Raw genomic sequence first — 26,708 nt, forward strand, 5'->3', positions numbered from 1 at the left:
AATGTTCATGAACATTTCTGTAAGAATGTATTACCGCAGTTACCTCCGATATTTTTGAAATTAAACAAATTGTATGAAAACCAGTGAGGTTGCCATTTTGAATGTAATATAAAGATTGACATTCAGCTACATTGTAGGGCACGTCGCTTTCACTCACACAGTAACATCTTACACACTGGACAACATTTCCACAGCGCTTTGTGGACGCCAATTTCTACACTGCGGAGAGACGGTCCCCTTATCTGAACGCCGACACACATCCACCGGCTAATTTCTAACAGCTCTTTGGAGAGGCAGTAAACGGACCTCCTGCTTGGAATAGTAATTCTTCTATTGACATCTCACCCCCGAAAGTATTATTCTCCAGTAACCTGTATTACACTCTATATATAATGACATTTATTATGATCAATCAGCAATATTGCCATAATATATTGTGGACTAATTTATGTTCAACAGTGCAGCTAATCACTGACTTGCATTTTTAGTTTTATTTTTTAATACCATTTTATATTATTATATTGGTTCAATTTATTGCGGATCACTACACTAATAGCATATTTTACCAGTGATCTGTATTCCAAACCATCCTGTAAGAATTTATCGCTCTGACATATTTTTAATGATTTTTATATATGTCTACGTAAGTTCTTAGTAATTGACACAGTCTACATAATCACATCTTGTTATATTTATCCTTATGCTATTATAGGAATACAATGTATTAATAAATTATTTACTGATTTCTACACAACGCTTCACTTCTCCTCTTTTTCTGTTTGTTGCATATTTGTGGGCTGCAGAGCTCACTGTGACAGTTGCCGAATTGAATTCAGGGTATTAATTGGTTAAAACACCAGCGCACCCCCTGTCCATACTGCTGGAATATACGGAGGAGGGATTTTCTTTCTATGCATTCCAGACAGATTCAGCCACCAAGTACATAGAGTACAGCTTGGGTACACAGGGCCTGATTCAGGCCTGTACGCTATTTGCGGACGCTCGTTCTTAAAAAGGGGCCGGATATTTAAATTGAGCGCTCGCTCTTTGCGGTGTGTTGACGCCTCTATGACTGAGCGAGCGAACGAAAAATGCGCTCGCTATTTTCTAAAGACGCCCCTTTGCCGTTTGCATCACACGTCATCTCCGCTATTTATTTGATTAATCGGGAACATCGAAAGGCATCTGAACTTCTCGCAGTGCTTGTGGTAGGATTTACTTCCCGCTATCACTGCGAGCAGTTCAGGCTAAAAGACAACCAAATGACGTGGTCGATGACGCTCCTTTACTAATTATGCACTCCCATTAAACGCCCTTTTGACAGTTAGGCACGCCTGCGTTCGGATCTCCACTCCCCCGTTTTCAAGCACCTTCCCCTGTTACCACCCACAAACGGTACATTCTGTCAATCAAATTAGCAGCCCCTCGCTGTTTTACGAGAGCACGATTTCCGACCGCAATGACTGGTTTCTGCATGCACATTGCGAACCATATGCATGCGCAGTTGTGCGAACATCGCTGAGAGCGAACGAGCGGCCGCTTACGAGCGACTCTGAATCAGGCCCACAGTCCATTATTTGCTGTAACATGACTACAACTATATTAGTAACAGTGCGCAGGGAGGTCTCGGGGCTGATGATTAGCCTCACGCCACCCATGACAGACCAGCTAATCTCGTCTTCAGCCTCTGCTACTGTAGGTTTAGAGCATTTATTTTGTTAGCGTGAAACGTCATGTGCGACTGATGGAAACGGCTCTTTGATGTGATTTTCTGTGCATTGCAGGTGCCACGACTATTGAGAAGTATGACTTGAGGACTAACAGCTGGATACAAATTAGCACCATGAATAGCAGGCGCCTGCAGTTCGGAGTAGCTGTCATCGACAATAAGCTTTACGTGGTCGGAGGGCGAGATGGGCTGAAAACCTCGAACACTGTGGAGTGTTTTAACCCGATCACTAAAGTGTGGTCTATAATGCCTCCAATGTCCACTCACAGGCATGGACTGGGTAAGGAAGTTACATATTCTATAAGTCCCCTAGGAAATGATGGGGGCTGATTCACAGTTGCAGGCAATGGCGATGTTTGCGTAGATTTTATGTTACTGCACGTGCGCAAAAACCCCTAAAAACACTGCCTGTGCGGTAATACAGCGAGATGGGCGACTACTAAAAAATTCAGCCGTCTCTTCGCCGAGCTCAGAATCAAGCCCCATATGTTTGCCCTGCAGTGACAGGCTCAAAGTAGTTAACGATATTGAGCATCCAAACTAAACAATATCTTTAACGGTATCGTTCAGTGACATCACCCTCCCTCATCCACGCACTTACAGAACCTGACGATATTGTCAGGTTGCCCAGCAAGTACGGGCGATGAAAGAGATCGTCAACGACCAGCGGGAGCGCACATCGTTGGTCGTGGACGGCACACCCACTAAACGATATTGCGGACGATGAACGTTAACGATATTGTTATCGTTTAAATTGTCCAATCTGTCGTCTAGTGTATACGTGGCATAAGAAAGACTCAGTAACTGAGCACCTTGGTAACACCGTGCAGCACTGCAGGTGGGGAGATGTAACATGTGCAGAGAGACTTATGGTCCCCATACATCAGCAATCGATTGTGGCAATTCTGCAATTTGCAGATGATTGTGTATAAAAATCTGCAATGTATGGGGATCACAGATTGCAACCAAAAAGAGATTGGAATTGTTAAATCAGATTGTCCAACATGTTGGATGTCACAGATGGATTGGGGCTGTAGATTGCTAGTGTATGGATGGACATGATCAGCAGATTTGCAGACCGTTACTAATAAAATGATGGAGCCTTTCATGATTGGCAGATCTGTGTTTGCTGAAAATGATCTGCGAATCACTGAAAAAGATCTGTAATGTAATGTATGGGTGCAGATTGCTAGATTGGGAAATCCTAATATCGGGCAATAAATCTTCAAATTGTTCAATTGTGGTTTTCAGATTTCTGGTGTATGGGGGCCTATAGATTTGGGAGGGACGTGTCCAAACTGACATCTAAATTGCAATGTAACAATAAAGCTGTCCAGCATTTGTGGGCTACATGCAAAAGAGGCCAGTATTTACCCTGCATGCTAAAATAATGTATGCATTTACACCCCTTGCAACATGGTTTGTTCATGTGCATCGTCACTTGCTATATCTTAGTCTACTCCCAAATCAGGCCCATTGTTCAGAAATATAGACTACTAATATAGATTACTACCAATCGTTGTAAGACATTTAATTTGTTGCCGCTATGAATGTAATGGAACTCTGAAAATGATAAAATATTTATATGTTATAATTTTGTTCTGAAACTTCTTTACTTTAGTAGAACATGATCAGATGTCTAATACACAATCACCCCAAACTTATCTTATACACCGATTATTCTCTTATTACCGCACTGCTTGGCTTTGTGGGGGCACAGTGATATATCCCCTGTGTTGTTGCTTCTATTTGCCCCTTTAAGCTTTTTCCCTGTTCGTTCTTTAGCAATGCAGTCCATCGTCCCACAGCGCCGCTCTGCTCTGGTGTGTGTGCTCAGGCAAATGTAATATATCAAAGGCTGCGTCAGAATCACCTCCAGGCCCTGAAGCTGCTGCACCACCTGGGATGGTGCTAGTTGCGGCCATCGCTTTTGTCCCTTCATTGCTTCCTCCATAGTCACGTTTGTGTATTTTTCATTCCTCTTTCATATTCAATTCTGCTTCCTCCGTCCATCATACTTACCTACATAGGAAAATTAATTTCAAATAAACCTGAATCTGACAGGATGTATCCCGCTCTGCCCAAAGTGGTACAGAGACTGTGGGCCTCATTCAGACCCGCTCGCAAGCGGGTTGATGGTAGGGCACTGCGTACGTGCAGCGTGCGCATGGCGCATGCGCAAGCCCCAGAGAGAGAGAGAAATTCTCTCACTCCGGGGCTCGCTATGTCGATGTTGATCAACCGCTCGCCCCGTTTTGTAGGCGGGGTGGGGGGGTGGCTAGACAAACTGAGGCGTTCCTGAAGGAACGCCGGCCGTTTGTAGGTGGCCCTACTGACATCACCAGTGATGTCAGAAGGGAGCTTCCTGCTCTGTTAGAGCAGGAAGCTGCCTGGGGCTTGCGGTAGACGAGACCCAACCGCAAGGGTCTCGTCGAAGACCCCGATGGTCGCGATAGTCTCGACCATCGCGACCATCACCTAGTCACTCGCTAAAGCTGTGGGTGGTAACCCACAGCTTAGCGAGCGGCCAGGAGGTCGTCTTTCAAAAGAAAGCGGCTCTGAGTGAGGTCCCTTGTGTGTATGTACACAGTGTTTCACACCTCCCAATATTTCAAGGGGTCTATTTACTAAGCCTTGGATGGAGATAAAGTCCCAACCAACCAGCTCCTAACTGCTAGGTTACAGACTGTGTTTGAAAAATGACAGTTAGGAACTGATTGGTTGGCACTTTATCTCTCTCCACTTAATCTCCATCCAAAGCTTAGTAAATAGACCTCCAAATGGGAAAACAATGACAGTTGGCATACATGGAGGAGCGGGTCTGCATCATGGAGGGCCTGTGACCATGTCCCGGAGTCATGCTGCCCCTTATCCCCCTCCTGCCCAGTCCATTGACACTACAGCTTGCACCAGTGTTAAATGTGTGCGGCTCCCATTTATCCGTACCTTCCCATCCTCCCTATTCTATTGTGATAGTCCCCAGTTTGGACGCCATCACATTTGGAACATATGCGTCTGTGTCATACTTGTTAACTCTCCTGGAACAACCCAAAGGCTCCCGGATTTTTGGGGAAGCCCACAGGTTTCCGGAACAGAAGGGCAGCCTAGTACATCCCGCCCACTTCCTAATGAAAGGGGTGGACAGGGGGGGCCTGTTGAATTGTAAAGATATATAACAGAAAGCAGCGCTAGGAATAGGAATATGTAGATAAGTATACGATTTAATGGCACATTTAATAATAAAAACAATCAAATACATAAAATTGATAATAGGTACATAAAACTGTCATTGTTAGCTTGCATGCTTATAATTCATATTCATGGGATAACGTAAGGACCTTGAAAAATCTGCGCTGGTATAGTGAAACGCGTTGGTGAACACCGTGACTCTTTGGCAATAAGCACTTTTAAGACAAGCAACCTTACACTGTACGGGACGGCATCTGGATTCTGGACTCTGCAGCCTTAACACCAGTAACAGCGGCGAATTGGGATTAATTCTATGCGTTTAGGACAATCAGCTTTAAGACCATCATTAAACCAAAGGATACCGCTGGATTATTCCTTAGCACGTAATATATAATAGTAACTAGACTGATGCTTCCCTAAAAAGGACTTTGCGTCTTGTACCCCTTTTTAAAAAGTGCCCTCAGGGTTCTCTATTTATCCAATGAATATGAATTATATACATGCTAGCAATGACAGTTGTATGTATTTGATTGTTTTTATTATTAAATGTGCCATTAAATCGTATACTTATTGTATACTTACCATTGTATTGGACTGACTATCTACTTTTCAGCAGCTGCTTGGAGAGACAACTCCTGTCAGCGCCATTAATATGTTCTAGTTTTCTCTTCGGCCTGTTGAATTGTGTTTTCCTGGCTCCAGCCCTCTGTGTGTGATGCTGCAATGTCAAAAGTGGCTGCTTCCATCTATGAGACATTTCTTTTAGGAGAATTAACATATTGTATATTGTCAAGTATGGTCTCTGGGCCTGATTCAGACCCGCTCGCAAGCGGGTCGATGGTGGGGCACTGCGCACGCAAGCCCCAGAGCGAGTGAGAAATTCACTCGCTCCAGGGCTTGCTACAAACGAGGCGGCTGTCGATGTTGATCAACAGCTCGCCCCGTATTGTAGGCGCGGAGGGGGGGGTGGTCACATGGAGGCGTTCCTGAAGGAACGCCTGCCATTTGTGGGCGGCCCTACTGATATCACTCGTGATGTCAGTAGTGAGCTTCCGGCTCCATTAGAGCAGGAAGCTCACTGGGACTTGCGGAAGATGAGACCCTACCACAAGGGTCTCGTCGCAAGCCCGATGGTCGCGATGGTTGCGACCATCGCAACCATCACCTGACCGCTCGCAAAAGCTGTGGGTGGTCACCCACAGCTTAGCGAGTGGCCAGGAGGCCGGCTAAAAAAAAAAAAAGCAGCAGCCCTCATTCAGAATAGCGAGCGCTCGCTTTTTGCGAGCGGCTCTGAATGAAGTCCTCTGTCCCACTCTGCATGTGTTTCGCAATTGTGCAAAAATTCCCTTACTGTTCTTGGGCTATGGTGTGGTACCTCGCCAATCTCACCGTAGGCTGGTGTCTGTGCCCTGTTCTGTTCTATACTGTACTTTACAATGAGATAGATGCTTTCAATGATTGGCAGATGTGTGGTGATTTTTTAGTTATGGAAGCTTTTAAAAGTCTAGATTCATTTGGGAATTTGCCTTTAGTTAATAAGATAATTTATTATATAGTGCCAATCCTGTAAGAGATCCATTGGCTTTTTACCTCTTCACCTTGATCAACCTTTGTAACTTAACTTAAACAGACACCAAAACAGCTTGGCTAAAAGGTCACAGCTTTTTATTAATAATTAGTTAATTAAGTAACCTAACCAGGGTGGGAAAGAGATGCTGCAAGCTCAGTTCTAGCTTTTCGTATATCACATGACATGGGGAACGACTGAAACGTCCCCCCTCAAGACGCACTTACGATGTGAGGGTCTCTCTTCCCTCCTGGGCCAATCCAAAACGCTTCCATACAAAAGCGTCTGGGTCCCCTCACACGGAGAAGGACAAATTTGCCATGCACATCGAGGGCAAGCACCCCCACAACGCTTTCCTTAATAGAGGGAGAGGAAAGTTAGAGCACAACAAAACAAACAGACAAGGGTGGGATGGGGGGTTTCAGAGGTCCTGCAAAAGAGGCTGACCCTATGTAAAATCCTCCTTTTAATACTAAAAGCACCAGAAACACCTACAAGATTCCTATTGGCCCAAACTACACACCTGACCAAATGACACAAACTAAATTACCCGGCAACAAGGCTGTCATAACTACCAATCAGCAAAAAAACAGTCTTCTTATTTATTCTCAAGCTGAAACAGCTTTCGCCTACTATTATGCAGTGCTGTACAGAAAATATGTAATCATTCACAGTGACGTCCCTCCCCGAGGTGTCACCCGGTGCAGGGAGGGCTGATATGCACGCGGCTGAGTCAGGGACGCCCCAAAGGGGGCATGGTCACATGGGAAAGGGGCATGGCCTCACGGCCATACCCCTGTGGTTCCATTGCTACTGGGGGGCAAGTGGGGTGCCAGAGTTGCGGACTGCCCTGTGTGCAATGCCAGCCGGCTCCCTCACACTTGTCAGGAACCGAGTGCTGCACTTATAATACAGTGCAGCACCCGGCTCCTGTCACTGAGAGGTAATCTGCATCTTGGTGTCACCCCTCGATGGGTGACATCCGGGTGCGAACCGCACCTCTGCGCCCCCCTTGTGACGCCACTGATCATTCATCAGTCCTTGACCCATTGGAAATTACACTCTAGATTCCCTGCCACACACATAGGACCATTTTGTCAGCAGCCAAGTAATCTATCAGTCTTTGGACTGTTGGCGGAAAATATTGCCCATGCAAACAGAGAGAACATACAAGCTGCACATACATAGGCCAGTTATTTGATTTGAACCCATGAAGTCAGCGCCGTGAGGCACCAGCACTATCCACTGTGCCACTGGTCACTAAGAATATAGAAGGTTTGGTCAAAACCAACCAATAATAGAGCTCCCATGAAGGAGGTTTTTTTACTAAAACTGTTTTTATCGCTGCAATAAAAACCCGGATTTGTTTAAAACAATTTATTGCAGCTGCCCTCACAGTACAGACCAGTAGTGATAATAGTTAAATCACTGCATCCCTGTGTCAGTCCCTGTGTCAGTCCCTGTGTCAGTCCCTGTGTCAGTCTCCGGTACGCTGCGCATTTTTGTTTTTTTTTATTGCACGAATGACTAAACATGTCACTATGTGTCCAGATTTCACTGTCTTTAAATAAAGAGAAAGTGACCAGCTCTGATTTAGTGCCATTCAATTAACCCTTTCCTCTCCTAAGAATATATTTTTATTTTTCTATATGTAACATGCACCTTCTAGCACATCCTACGGTTTTTAGTTTGTTACTACTTTCAGCAGGTTACTTTTTTGTTTTTTTCTTAAAATTTTCATTTGCAAATAAAGAAAAGGAACTGAGCAGTTTGTATCCACCAGAAACTCTCATTGGATACAAGAAAGAAAATTCCAAATCAGCAGATTTTTGGCTGTTTGGCTTAAGTGCCAATTTACTGCTACAGGAAATCCGTAGCTCACGCAACCTCTCGGATACAGGGCGCAAACCCTATCTGTCAGCACATGACACTGGTTTCCTCTGCAAGCCACTAATTAGGAAAGTGTATAAATAATACATAGACTGAGGCTCTTCAGAGAACTTAAGTACATTTCATTGTGATAGAGGAATCAAAGCACGCTCAAAACACTCAACTCCTAAATTAATAATGCTCGTTCCAAACGAAAATGATTAAATATGCATTGTTCTATGAGTCTACAGAGAAAGAATAGCTGTAATTTACTGTTCTTTAATTAGTGGTGATGAGATCACTGGTAACTTTGATTTATGAATATTGTACAAATATCTGAAGGCTTTGTTTCTCCTAATGAGTGAATGAGATTTGTTTGTTACTGTGTGTGAAGGCGTGGCGGTCCTCGAGGGGCCAATGTATGCCGTGGGAGGGCATGACGGATGGAGCTATCTGGATACGGTGGAGAGATGGGATCCTCAGGCGCGCCAATGGAATTATGTCGCCAGTATGTCGACTCCCCGGAGCACGGTTGGAGTAGCAGCTCTGAATAACAAGTGAGTGTATACATTATCTTTTATGTAGAAGGTTCCGTACAGTTTTTTCTATATTGTAAAATAAAACAGCCAGATACATTGCCAAATGTTCTATCATTCTAACATATACATAAATATACATATATTATATATTACACTTATTTACTTTTTTTCTACTGGAATTTCCTGACTGATGTCGGTGTCGTCACAGGCAAAGGGCAGACGGTAGCGTGAACCCTGGTCCTCATTGTGTGCCCTCTCTAAGGTTCTGCAGTATCCTTCTTATTACTTTGCGCTGAGCGGATGTAGGGCGGCACCTTCTCCTCTTGATAGTGTGACATCATGCTGTGACATCATAGCCCAGCACTAAACTGGGTCAAATAATGTGGAGATTACCACACTACCAAAATGGAGGAGCAATAACAGACGGCAGATTCATAGGCAAGAAACTGTTGCCTGATTCCCCTTCATGTCAGAGCTGGTGCAAGGTGATAGGCTGATAGGGTGTGGCATGGACAGTAAAGACACATTGGGCCACATGTAATGGGGTGACAGATTAGAATATGTGAGAGTTTAGCAGTAACCTCTCAGATTGGTCGAGTTTTATCTTCAAAATGGGAAAACATCTGGATGAGACTTTAAATCGTGAGTTTTTTTAGTCTGAAAACAGGCGAGTTTCCATGTTCTCTGACTCTATTACATTGGGCGAGTTTCCAAGTTCTCTGACTCTATTACATTGGGCGAGTTTCCATGTTCTCTGACTCTATTACATTGGGCGAGTTTCCATGTTCTGTGACTCTAATACATTGGGCGAGTTTCCATGTTCTGTGACTCTATTACACTGGGCGAGTTTCCATGTTGTCTGGCTCTATTACATTGGGCGAGTTTCCATGTTCTCTGACTCTATTACATTGGGCGAGTTTCCATGTTCTCTGACTCTATTACATTGGGTGAGTTTCCATATTCTCTGACTCTATTACATTGGGTGAGTTTCCCTGTTCTCTGACTCTATTACATTGGCCGATTTTCCATGTTCTCTGACTCTATTACACTGGGCGAGTTTCCATGTTCTCTGACTCTATTACATTGGGCGAGTTTCCATGTTCTCTGTCTCTAATACATTGGCTGAGTTTCCATGTTCTCTGACTCTATTACATTGGCCGAGTTTCCATGTTCTCTGACTCTATTACATTGGCCGAGTTTCCATGTTCTCTGACTCTATTACATTGGGCGGGTTTCCATGTTCTCTGACTCTATTACATTGGGCGAGTTTAAAAAGTGTCAGAGGATGCTGCTAAATTCTCACATTATCTAAACTCTCGCCCTAATACATTTGGCCCATTATTTCTCTCATAGGGGAGATGTACTAAGCCTCGAAAAGTGATAACATGGAGAGTGATAAACTACCAACCAATGGTAACATGGAGAGTGGTACCAACCAATCAGCTCCTGAGACTTACCAGCTGATTGGTTGGTACTTTATCTCTCTCCACTTTATCTCTCCTCAGGGCTTAGGTCAAGGTCAGCCTAGTGGCAATGTCAGCCCTGGCAAAGGGGAACAAACAGACAAATCAAGAATTAAATAGCGTCCATGGTATTTGCGGAGAGGAAAAATCACTGCAGCGATTAGATACTCTTTCTGTCACTGATTTATGTTATAAATACACTGCTGCTTTATGCGGGGGTGACCAGCTCTCTTTAGGTTTTACAGAGTAATAAATTTGGATAAAGAGAAGTTATCAGATGCAGCCATGTTATGTATACACACAGCATGCGTACAGGGTGAGATAAGGGACAGGAGGCCAGGAATCAGTCACCAGATGAGGATGAATACCTGGAACAATAAGTCTTGTGACTCACAAAACCCATAGAGAGAAAATGGAAGGAGCGCTGGCTCTAGATATGGCATCTTTTATCGTCACCTAAAGGTGTGCTGAGAATGTGAACATGTTATACTTCCGATGTGCTTTATGCTAGGTAGACAAATGAAACCCCACTAAGATGGAAATCTCTCTCTACTGTATGTGCAGCAGCCAGAACTGGCTCCCGTTTACTGTCACTGAACATTTAAATAATAGGTCCCAAAAATGTGACACCCAGGAGAGCATGCATGGTATCAATTTCATTGGCCGCACACACAGGACGATCAGATATCCTTGTCTGATCGTCCTGCATGTGCTGGATGTTCGATATTGAACATTCAGCAACATGCACCAACCCCCAAACGACGTAATGATTTAGTAAACAGGCTAACCTGATTGATATCGACCAGGTCAGCCTGCATGCACGGTCGATGGTCAATATCGATATCGACCATCCGTGCCAGCTCATCGACCATCGTCTGGTCGCTGGAGGGGTTTAAAAAAAGGACGATATAAACGATCAAACGATAAATGATGTCGTTATTGTTTATATCGTCCTTTTTATCTGACTGTGTGTTTGCCCCATAACAACTCAAACTTTACCCACTTCTGTTTTTGGCTTGATGCAGTGACTACTACTGGTGCCACTGGGAACAGAGGGCCTGATTCAGACACTGCGCGTGCGCGAGCCCCGGACTGAGCGCAAAAAGCACTCGCTCCTGGACTCACTACAAAAGGGGCAGCTGTCGATGTTGATAGACAGCTCGCCCCATTTTGTAGGCCCATGCGAACGCCTGCCGTTCGTGGGCAGCCCCACTGACATCACCAGTGATGTCAGTTGGAAAGCTTCCGGCTCTTTTTGAGCCAGAAGCTCTCTGGGGCTTGCGGCCATGAGACCCTACCACAAGGGTCTCGTCACAAGCCCGATGACTATCATCATGGCCGCTCGCAATAGCCGTGGGTGGTAACCCACAGCTATGCGAGCGGCCAAGAGGCCGCAACTAAAAAAACATGCGCCCGCCCTGATTCAGAGCGAGCGCTTGCTTTTTGCAAGCACCTCTGAATCAGGCCCAGAGTCCAACCAGCAAGGGCTGAGACCATGGAAGAGAGAGCCAGCGCCCATCAGCTACAAAACATCATTCATCATAACTTGCGGTAGTGATCGGATGTGAGTTGGGGTGGCAGGTACTGTAGCATTATAGCATTATTACTAGTGCAGGGGAGACATTATTGAATTCCTTCTACATTGTCCCCATCACGCTCCCATAGAGCACGGCCGCTATGCATGATACTGGTACATGTTACATACATGTTGAAGTGCTTTCTTCCCATCAGATAAGGTTAATGGCCTTGTGGTGAAGTCGGGTAAAGAAAGCCTCCTCCTAGGGTGGACGGTGACACGTTGTAGTAAAGCAGCATTTGAGACCTTGCAGTTAGATTTTAGGCAGGATACAAATAACACAAATTGATCCTAAGCCTGTACAGCTAAACATACTATGGGGTCTATGTACTAAGCCTTGGACAGAGAGAAAGTGAACAGAGATAAAGTCCCCACCAATCAGCTCCTACAGTATCTGTCATTTTTCAAACACAGCCCATGACATCATGACATCATGACATGGCAGTTAGGAGCTGATTGGCTGGTACTTTATCTCCGTTAACTTGATCTCCATCCGAGGCTTAGTAAATAGACCCAAGACTTTAGTTTGGGGTGGGGGGGGGGGACGACCCACAAAATAACAATCACAATTACAAACTTACAGAGCAGAGGTGACTTCCCCAATTTTCCCCAGACACTGAAACGCAGCAGGTAGACTGCTCCCCCTTCTGTCTCTGCAGCAGCTCTGCAGTCTGTTAGTCCGAGATTTGGGCGGCCAGAAAACTGACCTGAAACTGACCTGAACGGTCTTCAGGCCCGTACACTGAAGCTGATGATAGACCACTTCTGATTGGCTGCCTGTCCATTAAGTAGGCAGACTTATCGGAATGAACTCACTTTGCATCGGGAGCTTTATTTTCTATGTACTGTTTGGTTTACATCAGATTAGAAGAATAAGAAGATTTGCTATTACTTCTCCACTATTAAACATCTTTGGCAGAATAGGATGATAAATGTTTGTTCTTTAGATGCGGCACACTGATGTCATATATAATTATAGAGGGTCAACACTTGTGGTGCTAAGAGAGCGGATATTGTATTTTAAAATGATTACTCTGAAACAATACCCACTAGCCATGGGTACCAGGAGGGGCTTAATGCCACCAGCCATTAAAGTTTCCCTACTGCTAATACCCTATCGCCTAACCCTTACGCTAACCTAAACCCCAATGCTAATGCTGACATTTTCTCTATGTCGACATATATGTCCACATTTTGGCCAAGTTGACATTTTGCATATGTCAACATTATAAGCATGTCTACATCATAACTGTCGACATTCTGGTGGTGTTGAGAAAGTTATGATGATTGTAAATACATTGAGAGCACACGGTCTCTCTCCTCTCCTAACCCAATCACTGAAATGGCGCATTTGGCCCAGTTGCACTAAGTCTATGAATGACCCTACTGAGCTGATATGGTTGTTAGTGAATGACAGGAATAGAGAGCACCTAATGCAATCACTCAGAGGCTGAACATACTGTACAGTTATCCGCTGAGGACATTTCCCGACCTGAAAAACGAGGCTAAATATATGACAGTTTTGAGGTTATTTAAAAATCAGTGAAGCGTTTCGGCACTAAGCAGTTTTCCTGAAATGCGATTACAGCACTTTTTTTTTTTCTCAGCTTGTTTTCTCCGAGCCGCAGCTGAGCTGTCTTTCATATGTCCTTCATGTATACTTATAGCATGCGCAATTCCGAGCCCGCATTCCGCCTGCACCGTGACAGTAATAGTGTCACAGACACGTCATTTATCCCAGGGACATAAGCTATTCATTAAAAGGTCGCCTGACTCACTTCAGTACTTGATGATACGGAAATACTGAAATATAGGAAATTTCCACCTTGGGACTCTAATACGCACGCAATCGGCCGATTGTTTCGCACTAAGCATGCTCGAACCAAACCCATCGCAGAGTGATTGACAGGAAGAGCTGTTTGTGGGTGGTAACAGGGGGGTGTTCGGGCAAACGCAGGCGTGCTAGAGCGTTTCAACTAGGGATGTGCGCCGACCTCCGTGTTTTGGTTTTGGATCTGTATCTCCTTCAAGGTTTTGGATCTGGATTTGGTTTGGCAAACCACCCTCAAGTGTTTTAGGTTTTTTTAAATAAAAAATAGATAAAGAGTTTTAAAAACAAGTAAAATCATGTACTTTATGCAATCCAAAACCTGAAATTCGGATTTAAAATCCGAATTCCAAACCGCAAAAAGATCAGAACCGCGACCCGGATTTACACGGATCTCCTCAGGCGATTAGAACCGCGACTCGGATTTACCCGGATTCACGAAATTCGGGTGGATTCAGATTTCTGGAGAACCGAACCACACATCTCTAGTTTCAACGGCGTTGCTGGGGTGTGCATAAATTAGCCACTGCGATACCACATGCAGCCTGAGGCCTCATAGCGTGCGCTGAAGTTAGCAGTTCCTGAGTGAGGTCTGACCTGCCTTACCTGTGTGTATGGGTCCGATGTTACTCTGTGTTACTGATTATTTTGCTATATTGTTAAAGTATATGGATGTGAGTAAGGGGGAGTGGGCATCCTTATGTTAGGCTGCGAACACCATGAGAATGCAATCATTTGCATATCACCGTTGATGCGTGCGTATTAGCAGAATAGCGATCCTTGCTGAATCAGGCCCTTTGTGTACAGGAGTTTGGAAAGTCAGCAAATCCAATAGATGGTATTTAGACTGAAACTATACATAATCCCCGTTAATGTACAGCAGGTCTGTGCACTTGCCTGATTTCCAAAGTTAATTGCGCTATGGCTGTAACCTTCCCTGACTAAACCCAGAAATTATTTACATAATTCCATTTTTTTACATTATTTACAAATACACCATGTTTGCTTACACAGAGCCCCATTTACTAGTGAGTTTGATAACCAAAACGAGTGATAAATGTCACTGTGTATGATAATGGTGCTCCAGCCAATCACCTCCCAACTGTCACTGTGTATGATAAATGGTGCTCCAGCCAATCACCTCCCAACTGTCACTGTGTATGATAATGGTGCTCCAGCCAATCACCTCCCAACTATCACTGTGTATGATAAATGGTGCTCCAGCCAAACACCTCCCAACTGTCACTGTGTATGATAAATGGTGCTCCAGCCAATCACCTCCCAACTGTCACTGTGTATGGTAATAGTGCTCCAGCCAATCAGCTCCCAACTATCACTGTGTATGATAAATGGTGCTCCAGCCAATCAGCTCCCAACTGTCACTGTGTATGATAAATGGTGCTCCAGCAAATCAGCTCCCTACTGTCACTGTGTATGATAATGGTGCTCCAGCCAATCACCTCCCAACTGTCACTGTGTATGATAATGGTGCTCCAGCCAATCACCTCCCAACTATCACTGTGTATGATAAATGGTGCTCCAGCCAAACACCTCCCAACTGTCACTGTGTATGATAAATGGTGCTCCAGCCAATCACCTCCCAACTGTCACTGTGTATGGTAATGGTGCTCCAGCCAATCAGCTCCCAACTATCACTGTGTATGATAAATGGTGCTCCAGCCAATCAGCTCCCAACTGTCACTGTGTATGATAAATGGTGCTCCAGCAAATCAGCTCCCTACTGTCACTGTGTATGATAATGGTGCTCCAGCCAAACACCTCCCAACTGTCACTGTGTATGATAAATGGTGCTCCAACCAATCACCACCCAACTGTCACTGTGTATGATAAATGGTTCTCTTTCCAATCACCTCCCAACTGTCACTGTGTATGATAAATGGTGCTCCAGCCAATCACCTCCCTACTGTCACTGTGTATGATAAATGGTGCTCCAGCCAATCAGCTCCCATCTGTCACTGTGTATGATAAATGGTGCTCCAGCCAATCAGCTCCCAACTGTCACTGTGTATGATAAATAGTGCTCCAGCCAATCACCTCCCAACTGTCACTGTGTATGATAAATGGTGCTCCAGCCAATCAACTCCCAACTGTCACTGTGTATGATATATGGTGCTCCAGCCAATCACCTCCCAACTGTCACTGTGTATGATAAATGGTGCTCCAGCCAATCAGCTCCCAACTGTCACTGTGTATGATAAATGGTGCTCCAGCCAATCAGCCCCCAACTGTCACTGTGTATGATAATGGTGCTCCAGCCAATCAGCTCCCAACTGTCACTGTGTATGATAAATGGTGCTCCAGCCAATCAGCTCCCAACTGTCACTGTGTATGATAATGGTGCTCCAGCCAATCAGCTCCCAACTGTCACTGTGTATGATAAATGGTGCTCGAGCCAATCAGCTCCCAACTGTCATTTTTCTAACAGTTGACAATTGGGAGGTGATTGGCTGGAGCACCATTGTATACACAGTGACAGTTGGGAGCTGATTGGCTGGAGCACCATTATTTACACAGTGACAGTTGGTAGCTGATTGGCTGGAGCACCATTAATCATACACAGTGACATCTATTACTCGTTTTGGTGATAAAACTCATTAGTAAATGAGGCCCACAGTCTGTGACTAATCACATTGAACTTTTAAACAAAGTCTAGCAGGATCCTTTATACTACTAAAGACCTTTACGCCAATGTATCTATAGAATTGTTCTATTCTATGTAGACAGTTATCCGTTTGTGCTGGCAGCCAGGAGCGGCTATTAGCTCATGTTCAGTATGGCGGAAATTGCTGATCAACACCGCCTGTCATACCCAATCGTGGTGCCAGTGGCATTTTCCTATCTTCAGGGGGTACCCACCTAATGTTGCTGTTAAATTAACTGCTCTCTGTTTTCTTCATCACACTCAGAATACCGGCACCGGAATCCAGGCAGCAGTATCAGGATTCGGACTGTCGAAATGCAGCTGTCTGTATTCTGACCACTGGCATCCTGACCACCTTGATTGGGTACCCAAACCCCTGTACACATGGCAAGGTGCCTGCTTGTAGCATCCTTAGAACACTACAGATGGCACTGCCACAGCAAATACTGGCTGCAAGGTACTGTTCCAGGCACCCTGCTATCCAGAAGCAAGGGCAGTGCCGTGTTAGCCGTGCTGCCCACGGATCCCTGCGTGAACACCCCTAGGTATAGCCCTGTATAGGTGTCTCGCTGTTTTACCTCTTTCGTTTATGCAGTAGTTTAGGTTGAAGAGCATTAAAGATATAAGAACGTAACTCAAAATTGCACATTTTATTTGACCTTTTTAAATTGTATAACTCACCTACATAATACCTTTATAGCTGAGTAATTCATATCGAGCGATTAATGCACCATTGTACAGTGGTGAATAACGTGACCTAATGTATCTATTGGTACATTACTGAACTAATGTTTTTCTAGTCTTTGATGTCATGTAAATGTGTTTTATTCCTCAGATTATATGCCGTAGGGGGGAGAGATGGCAGCTCTTGTTTAAAATCCATAGAGTGTTTTGATCCGCACACGAACAAATGGAGCATTTGTGCCCCCATGTCAAAAAGGAGGGGAGGCGTAGGAGTCGCAACATACAATGGATTTCTGTACGCTGTCGGGGGCCACGATGCACCAGCATCAAACCATTGTTCCAGGCTGTCGGACTGCGTGGAGAGGTGAGAGGCTTTATTGCTGGCGGAGGGATGAACTGATCTCTGCTTCCTGCTAGGATGAATGAAACAGAAGCAGGAAAGTCTCAGATCTACAAAGTACAGTATTGCTACATTCAGGGTAATTGTATTATCTGAGACTGGTACTGAACATTTAGTTATAATGATAATAACAATAATGAAGAGTTTACCTTCAAAACAATCCCCTGTCCAATACTTATTGGGATATTACACATCTGCAGTAAGATGGAGGGACCACAATTTGTAGTGCTGACGGGCGTAAGTGGCAGAAATGCCCAAATCTGCGTGCAGTAGGTGCATATGTGCGCAGGTGCTTTTTGAGAAACTGCAGGGTAAAAGCGCACAACCTACTCTACACAAACTGGCGCTGGACTCGTTCTATGGGTCCTATTCATTAAACATAAAAATTCTCTGGAGATAATTAGCTTTAGAGCTCTCATGGAGTTCTAGCTAATTATAGGTGGAATTCATCATTCCACCTCTCCATAAATATCTATTCCGAAAAGCTGTCATTTTTGCGATGACAGCTTTTCGGGAAATAGATACTTTTTTCTCTCTACACTACCTTATCGCGTCTGGAAACAGTGCTGCGCATGTGCTGTTACATCTGTAAAACCAGCGCATGCGCAGCACTGCCTACAGATGCGTTAAGTTTCGTACCCCCCCGATCCCCTCCACCCCCCTCCGCTCACCTTCCCCCCCCCCCGACTTACCTGTCCGCGCAGCAGCCTCTGGCTCCGTCCTGCTGGTCTGTCATGTGGTTTCCCAGCAGACCACATGACAGATTAGCAAAAAAAAACAACATTTTTTTTCTTTTTCTAAACTTTCTTGTGCTCTGCTGGGGAGCTACATGACAGACCAGCCTCCGGAGCCTGAGGACGGAGCAGAGCGCCGGAGGGACTCGTCGGGGGACCTGCACACGCTGATACAGGTAAGTGGATTCTGCTATTCGCCACCTCACAGTGGCGAATAGTAACTGCATCAAATTCTGAAACTTGATAATTTTTGGAATTTGATGAATACCATAATTTCCACATCCCCATACTAATGTACTAATGTATGGGGAGTGTGGAAATTAACGCAGGGGAACTTAGCAAGGAGATATCTGTGAGATCTCCTGTGTTAAGTCTGTTCATGAATATCAAAATAACGTTATTTAAGAAAAATGTTCTTAAAAACGTTATTTTAGTGTTGATGAATAGGCCCCTATATCAGAGACAGATAGGGCTGAGCCCGTAACTTTCAGATAGAAGTAGCCTGCATCTATGATTAAATGTCATCCATCACATAGAAAGATACAGTAGTACAGTTACTTTTTTTCATTTTGTTTTCCAGGAGACATTTGTAGAGAGGGGGTGGTTCCCAGTTGCGCAAAATGCGTTTGCAATTCTGGCCACTCCCTGCATCTCATGCAAACCTCTGCCGGTGTTCAGATTTGGACACACCTCTGAGACCGTATTGTCGGACTGGTCCACAGGGGTACAGGGGAAAATCCTGGTGGGCCCCACCTCCTCCTCTAGTGTCAGGTTTCAGAGAGTGCACTTGAATGAAACATTATTACTCTATTGTGGAGTCAGTTACCTGATAGAGCAGGAACATGGATGAACAGACCATGCACTGTAGTGTTCATGTTGTCTGCAGGCTATATCCTCTATAATGATTAGCCAAGTGTCTGGAGGCTGGCCACACCCTCTAACCATGGGCCTCTACCACTGACTTCCCCTGGTGGGCCCTTCATGCCCCCAGTCCAACACTGCCCACAACCATCTGCTCACGAGAGCAGGCGCTGTCACTATCGTCAGAATTTGCACCAGGCCCATCCATCCGATGGATATCGAACTGATATCTGCTTACACACAACTCAGGATCAGACACAACTTTGTGTAAGCACTGATTAACATGTCCCCAACACATTTATTCTGTGTAACCGGCACCCAGTTACACCTCTCCAGTCAGTGGAAAGCAGCCGATATGCATAGGATATGATATAACTTTATTCAGGGACACATACTGTATTAATTGCACAGGTTCTGTGGCGGGCTGACTTCAGATGTTAGCGTACGTGTTTGTGGGTCTGCGCAGGTGCAGGACACTTAGTGCACATGTACAGAACGGGTCCTGCATGCAGGCCCTCCTTATCTGCAGCATGACTGACATGCTGTGGCATTTTGGGGGCATCGACCGGAAACGTTCTCCAAAACGGGGGCATGACTAGCCTAGGGTCTGCATCGACGGACACAGACTTCCTGGATCCGGCTGTCCATGTCCATCGGCCAGTCTGAGTAGGTCTCAGTTTATGCAGCAGCTTGGCCGGCCACCAAAGCAGCAACCATCGCACCTGATGGTTGCGATGGCGATCTGAAGCAGCGTTTATGGATGCTGCGCTCGGATCGCAAATGCAATGCGGGAGGTGTCTGTTTCCTCTAGATATCTGCTGCATTTACATGTTGTTAGACGGTATTGCACAGCCATTTCCTTGCAACTGCACAATACCATCCATCACTGAATGAGGCCCTTTGTGTTTGTAAACTGCATTTAGTTGAAGGTTCTTACAACACACTTTGATACATAACCTCTGACTCAGCTAACACTTGGTAGCTCAAATCTAATGGATTACCCATTCTTAATACAGAGGAAATATACCTGTAGGATTTTGCAGGATAAAAGGTGAATAAATGTTGTAATATTATGAGCTTAAATATACAATACATTTTTTTAAAAGACATTGGTAACAAAATACTGTTGTTTAAAGGTATGATCCTAAAACTGATAACTGGACGACAGTAGCCCCTCTGAGCGTCCCTCGTGATGCAGTTGGAGTTTGCGCACTTGGGGACAGATTGTACGCTGTGGGCGGATATGATGGACAAACTTATCTTAGCACTGTGGAGTCTTATGACACACAAACCAATGAGTGGACACAGGTATGTAAAACGCATTCACCTCTCTCGGCCCATTTCCACATGATAAAATGCGCATCTCTAATAATGCTTGTCTATTTTGTTAAGTATTTTGAACACTACAAATAAATACAAAATATCCCCCAGCTTGCTTGCAAAATCACCCAAAGGAAATGCTGCATCCATTTACATAAAATAGATCAAAGAAAATTAGGACCCAGTTGACAATACTAAAACAAATGATTAAAATACAATAAAACCAGAAGCTGTATAACAGGGGCTGCAAAACCACCCAAAACACCAGAGAACAAAGAATAAAATGCTGAAAACATTTATTCATCATTCATTTGTAGCCGAGAGCTGTTTAACCATTTTTAAGCATTGTGTCACTCGGGATGAGCAAAAAATTGAAATAAATGTATGGGGTTTTTTCCTGTGGTATTTGACCTTAAGCGATTTCCAGTCTTACCTTAACCCACCCATACTTTAGAATAAATGGACTGTCCAGTATCCCTGCTCCACTCATAAGGTCTAAATGCAGAATTAAAAATACTGTACAAAAAGCCCAAACATTATGTATCCGTAATGCCTCATACCTGCAAAGTAACTGACTTGCAAGATTTATGCAAAATTTTGCTGCAACATTCGCTCACCTGTGCTTTTCTGATACTGATAGGCACCTCTCTCTGACAATTAGTGTCTGAGTTCCTCAACCGCCTCTCCCCACAGACACATCATATCCGATGTCAGAAGCGTTGACCTGCCACTGTGAATCTATTCATTCTAGCAATTTGAATTCTCCATCAGATGAATTACAACTAAAGCTGACAGCAGAAATAGGATTTGTGTTACCAGATGAAATCCCCTGACAATAAATACCCTTATTATTAATAATAATAACCAACATTATAATTATTAAGTTCCGAGCAGTAAATGAATCAATGTTACAAATGGGCATTTCATATTAATCAAGACTTACATGTTAGTTAGAATTTTGCATCTTGTGAATCTGTCACTATTGAACATTTGAAATCATTTGACTGGTTCTCGCTGTTCCAAATGTTTATATCTGGCGCCCTCTTATGGTAAAGTTGAGGATTGTTTCAATGTAACATTTTGTTTGCAAAGTGAGCATTCAAATAAAATCTTAAAAATATGTTTTAACTATATTTTTATATGTGTCAGCCACTTTGTAATATATGAAGCATGTAGCACTTTTACTATTTGCTGCCTTTGTTTTACAGGACGTCTCACTGAATATTGGACGGGCTGGATCTTGTATTGTTGTGATAAAACTGCCATAAGATGTTTTAGTTATGTAGCTGGAAACAACAGCAGAAAATGGACAAAGGCCATTAGTGGGACTAAATCTGCATTATTGACAGAATTAACGGGATCTCTCCTGCTTTTCTTCACGGACTTCAGTTTCATCGCCACCACGTGGTGTGGCCATATTGGCATCTAGAAACTTTTCTGGAAATGTGCAAATTACTACAACTGCCATTTTATATGCTGTAAACTCTGAGTTACACTAAAAATGCATAAGAAAAAAACTAAGAAACCAAGTGATAGCAGATCACTACATTTCACATTTACAGAATACCAAAAGTTTGTCTTTTAAATATATTTTATGTACCATCTGAAAAGATATGCCTACAATTGAAGGCAACTTATATTTTAATATATCTCGTTGTGTAAAATGTGAACTAGAAGGGGGGTATTTTTTATTAGAAACAGAAAGTATATAAAAATTACATCAGTCAATACAGGCGATAAGATTTGAATGTTGATATTCTTCTTTTGATATGTTGGCACTACTGATTTATAGCACAAGAGGGACATGTTTTTTTCTGGACTGGGAAAAAATAATGTGATTTTGTTTTATAAATTTGTTTTTAATTATGCTCCAGTAAAAAGTATTCTATTACAGAAAATAACAAGAAATCGCTCAGCAAAGAGCATTTAAAAAAAACAAAAAACTTTTGCATCAGCAAAAAACTTCAAATTAATTAATCTGAGTTTGAAATATAAAAATGTATCTCTGTTATATGTGCTTTCAAATGGCCTGCGTTAATTACACTGAAGTCCAGTTAGAAAAATAGTATGGTGCTTATATGGAGACAAATGTCTGACAGAACTGGAAGTGACAAAAAGACAGAAGATAATTTTTCAGCAGATGTATAATTTCACAATTTACTGAAAATAAAACAAAAAAAATGTAAAAGAAAAAAGCAGACAAAGATTTTGCAAAGCAATGTTACTAGTTATTTCTAAATTCCAATTTAACCAAAATGTTATCTAATTAATGGTTTTGTATTATTCTAATTTTTTTATTTTACCTGGTCAGCACAAATAGTGAATGTCTTTTTTTACAGCCAGTTAATGTGAAATACATTCCCTTTAGTATTGTGACATTTGTTTTATGTCTCATCATTTATAACAATAACTAATTATAGGGTTTACATTTGCAATATGAATTTATCTTATACAAAACAACCATTTATAGTGACATAAAATCTAAATAGAAGATACAGTATGTATAAATCTACTGAGAAACTTAGTAAAATAAGGTAAGGATTAAACCTTTAGTAGAAAAAAATGTGTTTTCCACTTTTTATTCAATTTTAATTATATTTATTGATTTATTAAGACTCCTCTTTTCTTCAGTGTAGGGTTCACCTTTGAGTTACCAAATAAGTTATCTCTGTAAAAACATCTTTAATTTTAACCAATAAAACATGACTTCAACTTGCTTATCCTTTGTATAATATATTTTCCAGCAATTTAAGAAAAAATTATTTAAGAAGTATCAAGAATTTTAAAAAGTGTAATTTTAAAAATAAAAAAAATGTGAAAAAAGCAACCTAGAGAAATAGGTACAAATTTCCCATAGTTTCAATTCATAGAACTGTCTGCGATAATAAGGTAAATGGATTAAGAGAAAAAGCATTGAGACTTTTTGGGAGGTAAGAGGATTTATGTAAAAATGTGCTACTTTCAACTGCTTGAATTTTTTTATTAAAAAAATTGTTACATTTTAATCGACAACTTTTTAACATCATAATATGTAGAATTATTCCTTATAAATTCAGCTTACCGTATATACTCGAGTATAAGTCGACCTGAATATAAGCCGAGGTACCTAATTTTACCACGAAAAACTGGGAAAACTTATTGACTCGAGTGTAAGCCTAGGGTGGGAAATGCAGCAGCTACTGGTAGTAATCCCCCCCTGGTACTGTCCCCAGTAGTAATCCCCCCCTGGTAGTGCCCCCAGTAGTAATCCCCCCCTGGTAGTGCCCCCAGTAGTAATATGCCCCCCTGGTAGTGCCCCCAGTAGTAATACCCCCCCTGGTAGTGCCCCAGTAGCAATATCCCCCCTGGTAGTGCCCCCAGTATTAATCCCCCCCCTGGTAGTGCCCCCAGTAGCAATATCCCCCCCTGGTAGAGCCCCCAGTATTAACCCCCCCTGGTAGTGCCCCCAGTAGCAACATCCCCCCTGGTAGTGCCCCCAGTATTCCCCCCCTCCCTGGTAGTGCCACCAGTAGCAACATCCCCCCCCTGGTAGTTCCCCCATTATTAATCCCCCCCCTCTGGTAGTGTCCCCAGTAGCGATATCCCCCCCTGGTAGTACCCCCCGGTAGTAGCCCCCCCCAGTAGAAAGAAATGTAAAAAAAACAAACACTTACCTGTAACCCCGCTCCTGGTCCCGACGCTGCTACAGGCTCCTCCGCCGCTTTGCATAATGGGAGAGACGTCGTCATGACGACGTCTCTCCCATTACCCACTGCGGGAGCCGGAAGGTGGCACCCGCAGTGGGAGCAGCAGTAGCCGCTGAGAGTCTGCCAGACTCTCAGCGGCTGCTGATTATACCAAACACATAGCTGCCGGCTACGGCGGCTGTGTGTTTGGCAGTGTGTAGTGCTGACCGAACTCCGTCCGGTCAGCGCTACACACGCGGTGCAGGCTGTGTCACAGTGGCACAGTCTGGCCCGCATGGTACGCTACTCAGCAGCGTACCATGCGGCCATGACTCGAGTATAAGCCGAGGGGGTGCTTTTTCAGCACAAAAAATGTGCTGAAAAACTCGGCTTATACTCGAGTATATACGGTATTTAATTAGTTTTGTTTGTTATTCTCAAACCAAGCAAAACAAAAAGTCCTAACTGTAAAATATGTTGATAATTAGTTCACAAATTACACACTGACACTTTAAAAACCTACAGACAAATAAAATAAAACCACCCCACATAAAAACACCAACAGAAATATTCAAATGTAGGCAGCTAGAATATCATAATGTAATACTCTGATATTCCAATAGCACTTATTGTTGATATGTGATCATTTATGACCTAAGTCTGACCATGTTGAAATACATTGCCTCACTGAGTTTAAATTTGTGTACTGTGAACCATACAACAATATTACCAACGCATGTTTCCATTCTACCAGCAACTTGAACACATGAATAAAAGCAAAAACTCACATTGATAGTCAATAAAAAATAAATCCACCTGTAACTGCATGGAGTTTACATAATGATGGATCATTATACAGCACTGTATACATTCTTTATTTTATAAATTCGTGTCTTTTATTTTTCATTGTCTACTGAGCTATTTTAAACAACTGACCAGTTAATTTGTCAAGAATTTTGGCACTGTTTGTATAACCTAGCTCTCTCATGTTTGCATTCCTCAATATGTCAATGACATTCGGGCATGGTTTTAAGAAATAAATGCATTTTAAGAAATTGGATTAGAGTTCGTTTTCTTTATGATTAGATAAAGAGGTTTATTATTGTATCTAAAAATACAATAATAAACCTCTTATTATTAATCTTATTATTGTATTGAAAACAAAACCAAACTAATTTTATTGGATAACTTGATGCTCAGAAATTTGATAAATATTCCAACCGATGCCTCATGAACATCCCCACACCATTATGGAACCACTGCCACCCTGCATGGTTCCTTGTTGACATCTACGGTCCATGGAGTCTGTGCCACACCCAAACCCTACCAACAGCCTGAAACAACTGAAACTGTGACTCATCGGACTACACCACATGTTGCCAGTTCTCCAGGCTCCAATTAATGATGTCACAAGCCCAGGTGAGGTGCTGTGTCCTATGTCATAGTGTTAACAGGGGCACCCTGGTGGGTCTTCAGCTCCCATAACCCATGGAAGCTAAAGAACGCTGCACTGGCCTGATGGATATCTGGATGTGTCTGGATGTCTGGTACCTCCTGCATTGAATGTGGATGTGATTTAAGCCAGTGTCGCTTGTCTGTTACCATGGACAATTCTGTAAAGATGCCGCTGGTCAAGATCCTTAAGCACCCAAGGTTGGCCACTGTGCTATTCCTTAGTGGAAGGTAATGCCTTCCATGAGGTATTCCTGGTACACATGTGCCACCGTAGATCGAGGAATGTTGAATATCCGCACAACTGGAAAATGGAATGCCCCATCCATCGGGCACCCACTATACTGCCCCTTTGAACGCCGATAATTCACGTCACCTTGCCATGAGCAGCCTAGTCGTTGTTTAACTGCCTTACGATTTGTTAGATTAAAACTGATGCAGGTCTAGCCATTTTCAAGATGTCACAGTACGATGACGCCACCTACCATTACCTTTACAAATGACTATCCCACTTTTGGCACATCAGTGTACTGTAAATAATTTTGATACTGGTTAAATACAAAATACAAAGACACTGTTTAGATCCTCATTGAGTGGATGCTTGGCAGTTGCTCAGTGCAAGCATCACTACACTGATAAAATGTCAGCAGAATTAGACTGTCATCAAAACGTTCTTGGTAGTTCAGTGGTGACATTCCCGATTAATCAGGTTTGGCAGTTCCAGCCATGTCTCCCGACTCTTCCTGTGGTTGTATCAGTAGTGAGTATCACTAACACTCCCATCCCGCAGCCTAACCCTAACTGTCAACATTCTGAGAATGTCGGCATGTCACACCTTATCACATATACAGTAGAAAGGATCAACAAGTGTCACTACCAGGTTCGAACCCTTTTCATTATCATTTATTTAATATATATTGCAACATTAGCGACCATAACACCCAGATAAGCAACAGAGCATAAGCAACCAAGTGTTAGGTGCCCTAGTGGTGAGTAAGAAGTAGATGAAACTAAAGTAGGGAGAGGGCAAGAGGGTAGAGGGCCCTGCTCGTAAGAGCTTACATTTTAAAAGGGAGGGGAAGACAAACAGGTTTGACACAAATGGGGTAGATTGGGAGAAAGGAGCATGGAGCAGCGGGTTAGGATGAGAGCTGGAAGGCTGTGATGAAG

The 26,708-nt window shown here is 43.3% G+C and overlaps 1 protein-coding gene across 1 annotated transcript in view; it reads left to right on the top strand.

Moving 5' to 3' along the window:
• Positions 1-23,844, top strand: part of KLHL4 (kelch like family member 4) — a 243,846-nt gene extending 220,002 nt beyond the window's left edge. The window contains exons 7-11 of the mRNA XM_088452902.1: positions 1,785-2,009; positions 8,749-8,911; positions 17,258-17,470; positions 20,238-20,409; positions 21,630-23,844. Coding sequence (XP_088309028.1) covers positions 1,785-2,009; positions 8,749-8,911; positions 17,258-17,470; positions 20,238-20,409; positions 21,630-21,689 — 833 coding nt within the window. The 3' untranslated portion in view covers positions 21,690-23,844. The remainder of the gene's footprint in view (positions 1-1,784; positions 2,010-8,748; positions 8,912-17,257; positions 17,471-20,237; positions 20,410-21,629) is intronic.
• The last annotated feature ends 2,864 nt before the right edge of the window (positions 23,845-26,708 follow it).

This window comes from Taudactylus pleione, unplaced genomic scaffold (genome assembly GCF_031769625.1).
Source record: "Taudactylus pleione unplaced genomic scaffold, aTauple2 ptg000557l, whole genome shotgun sequence".
NCBI lineage: Eukaryota > Metazoa > Chordata > Amphibia > Anura > Myobatrachidae > Taudactylus > Taudactylus pleione.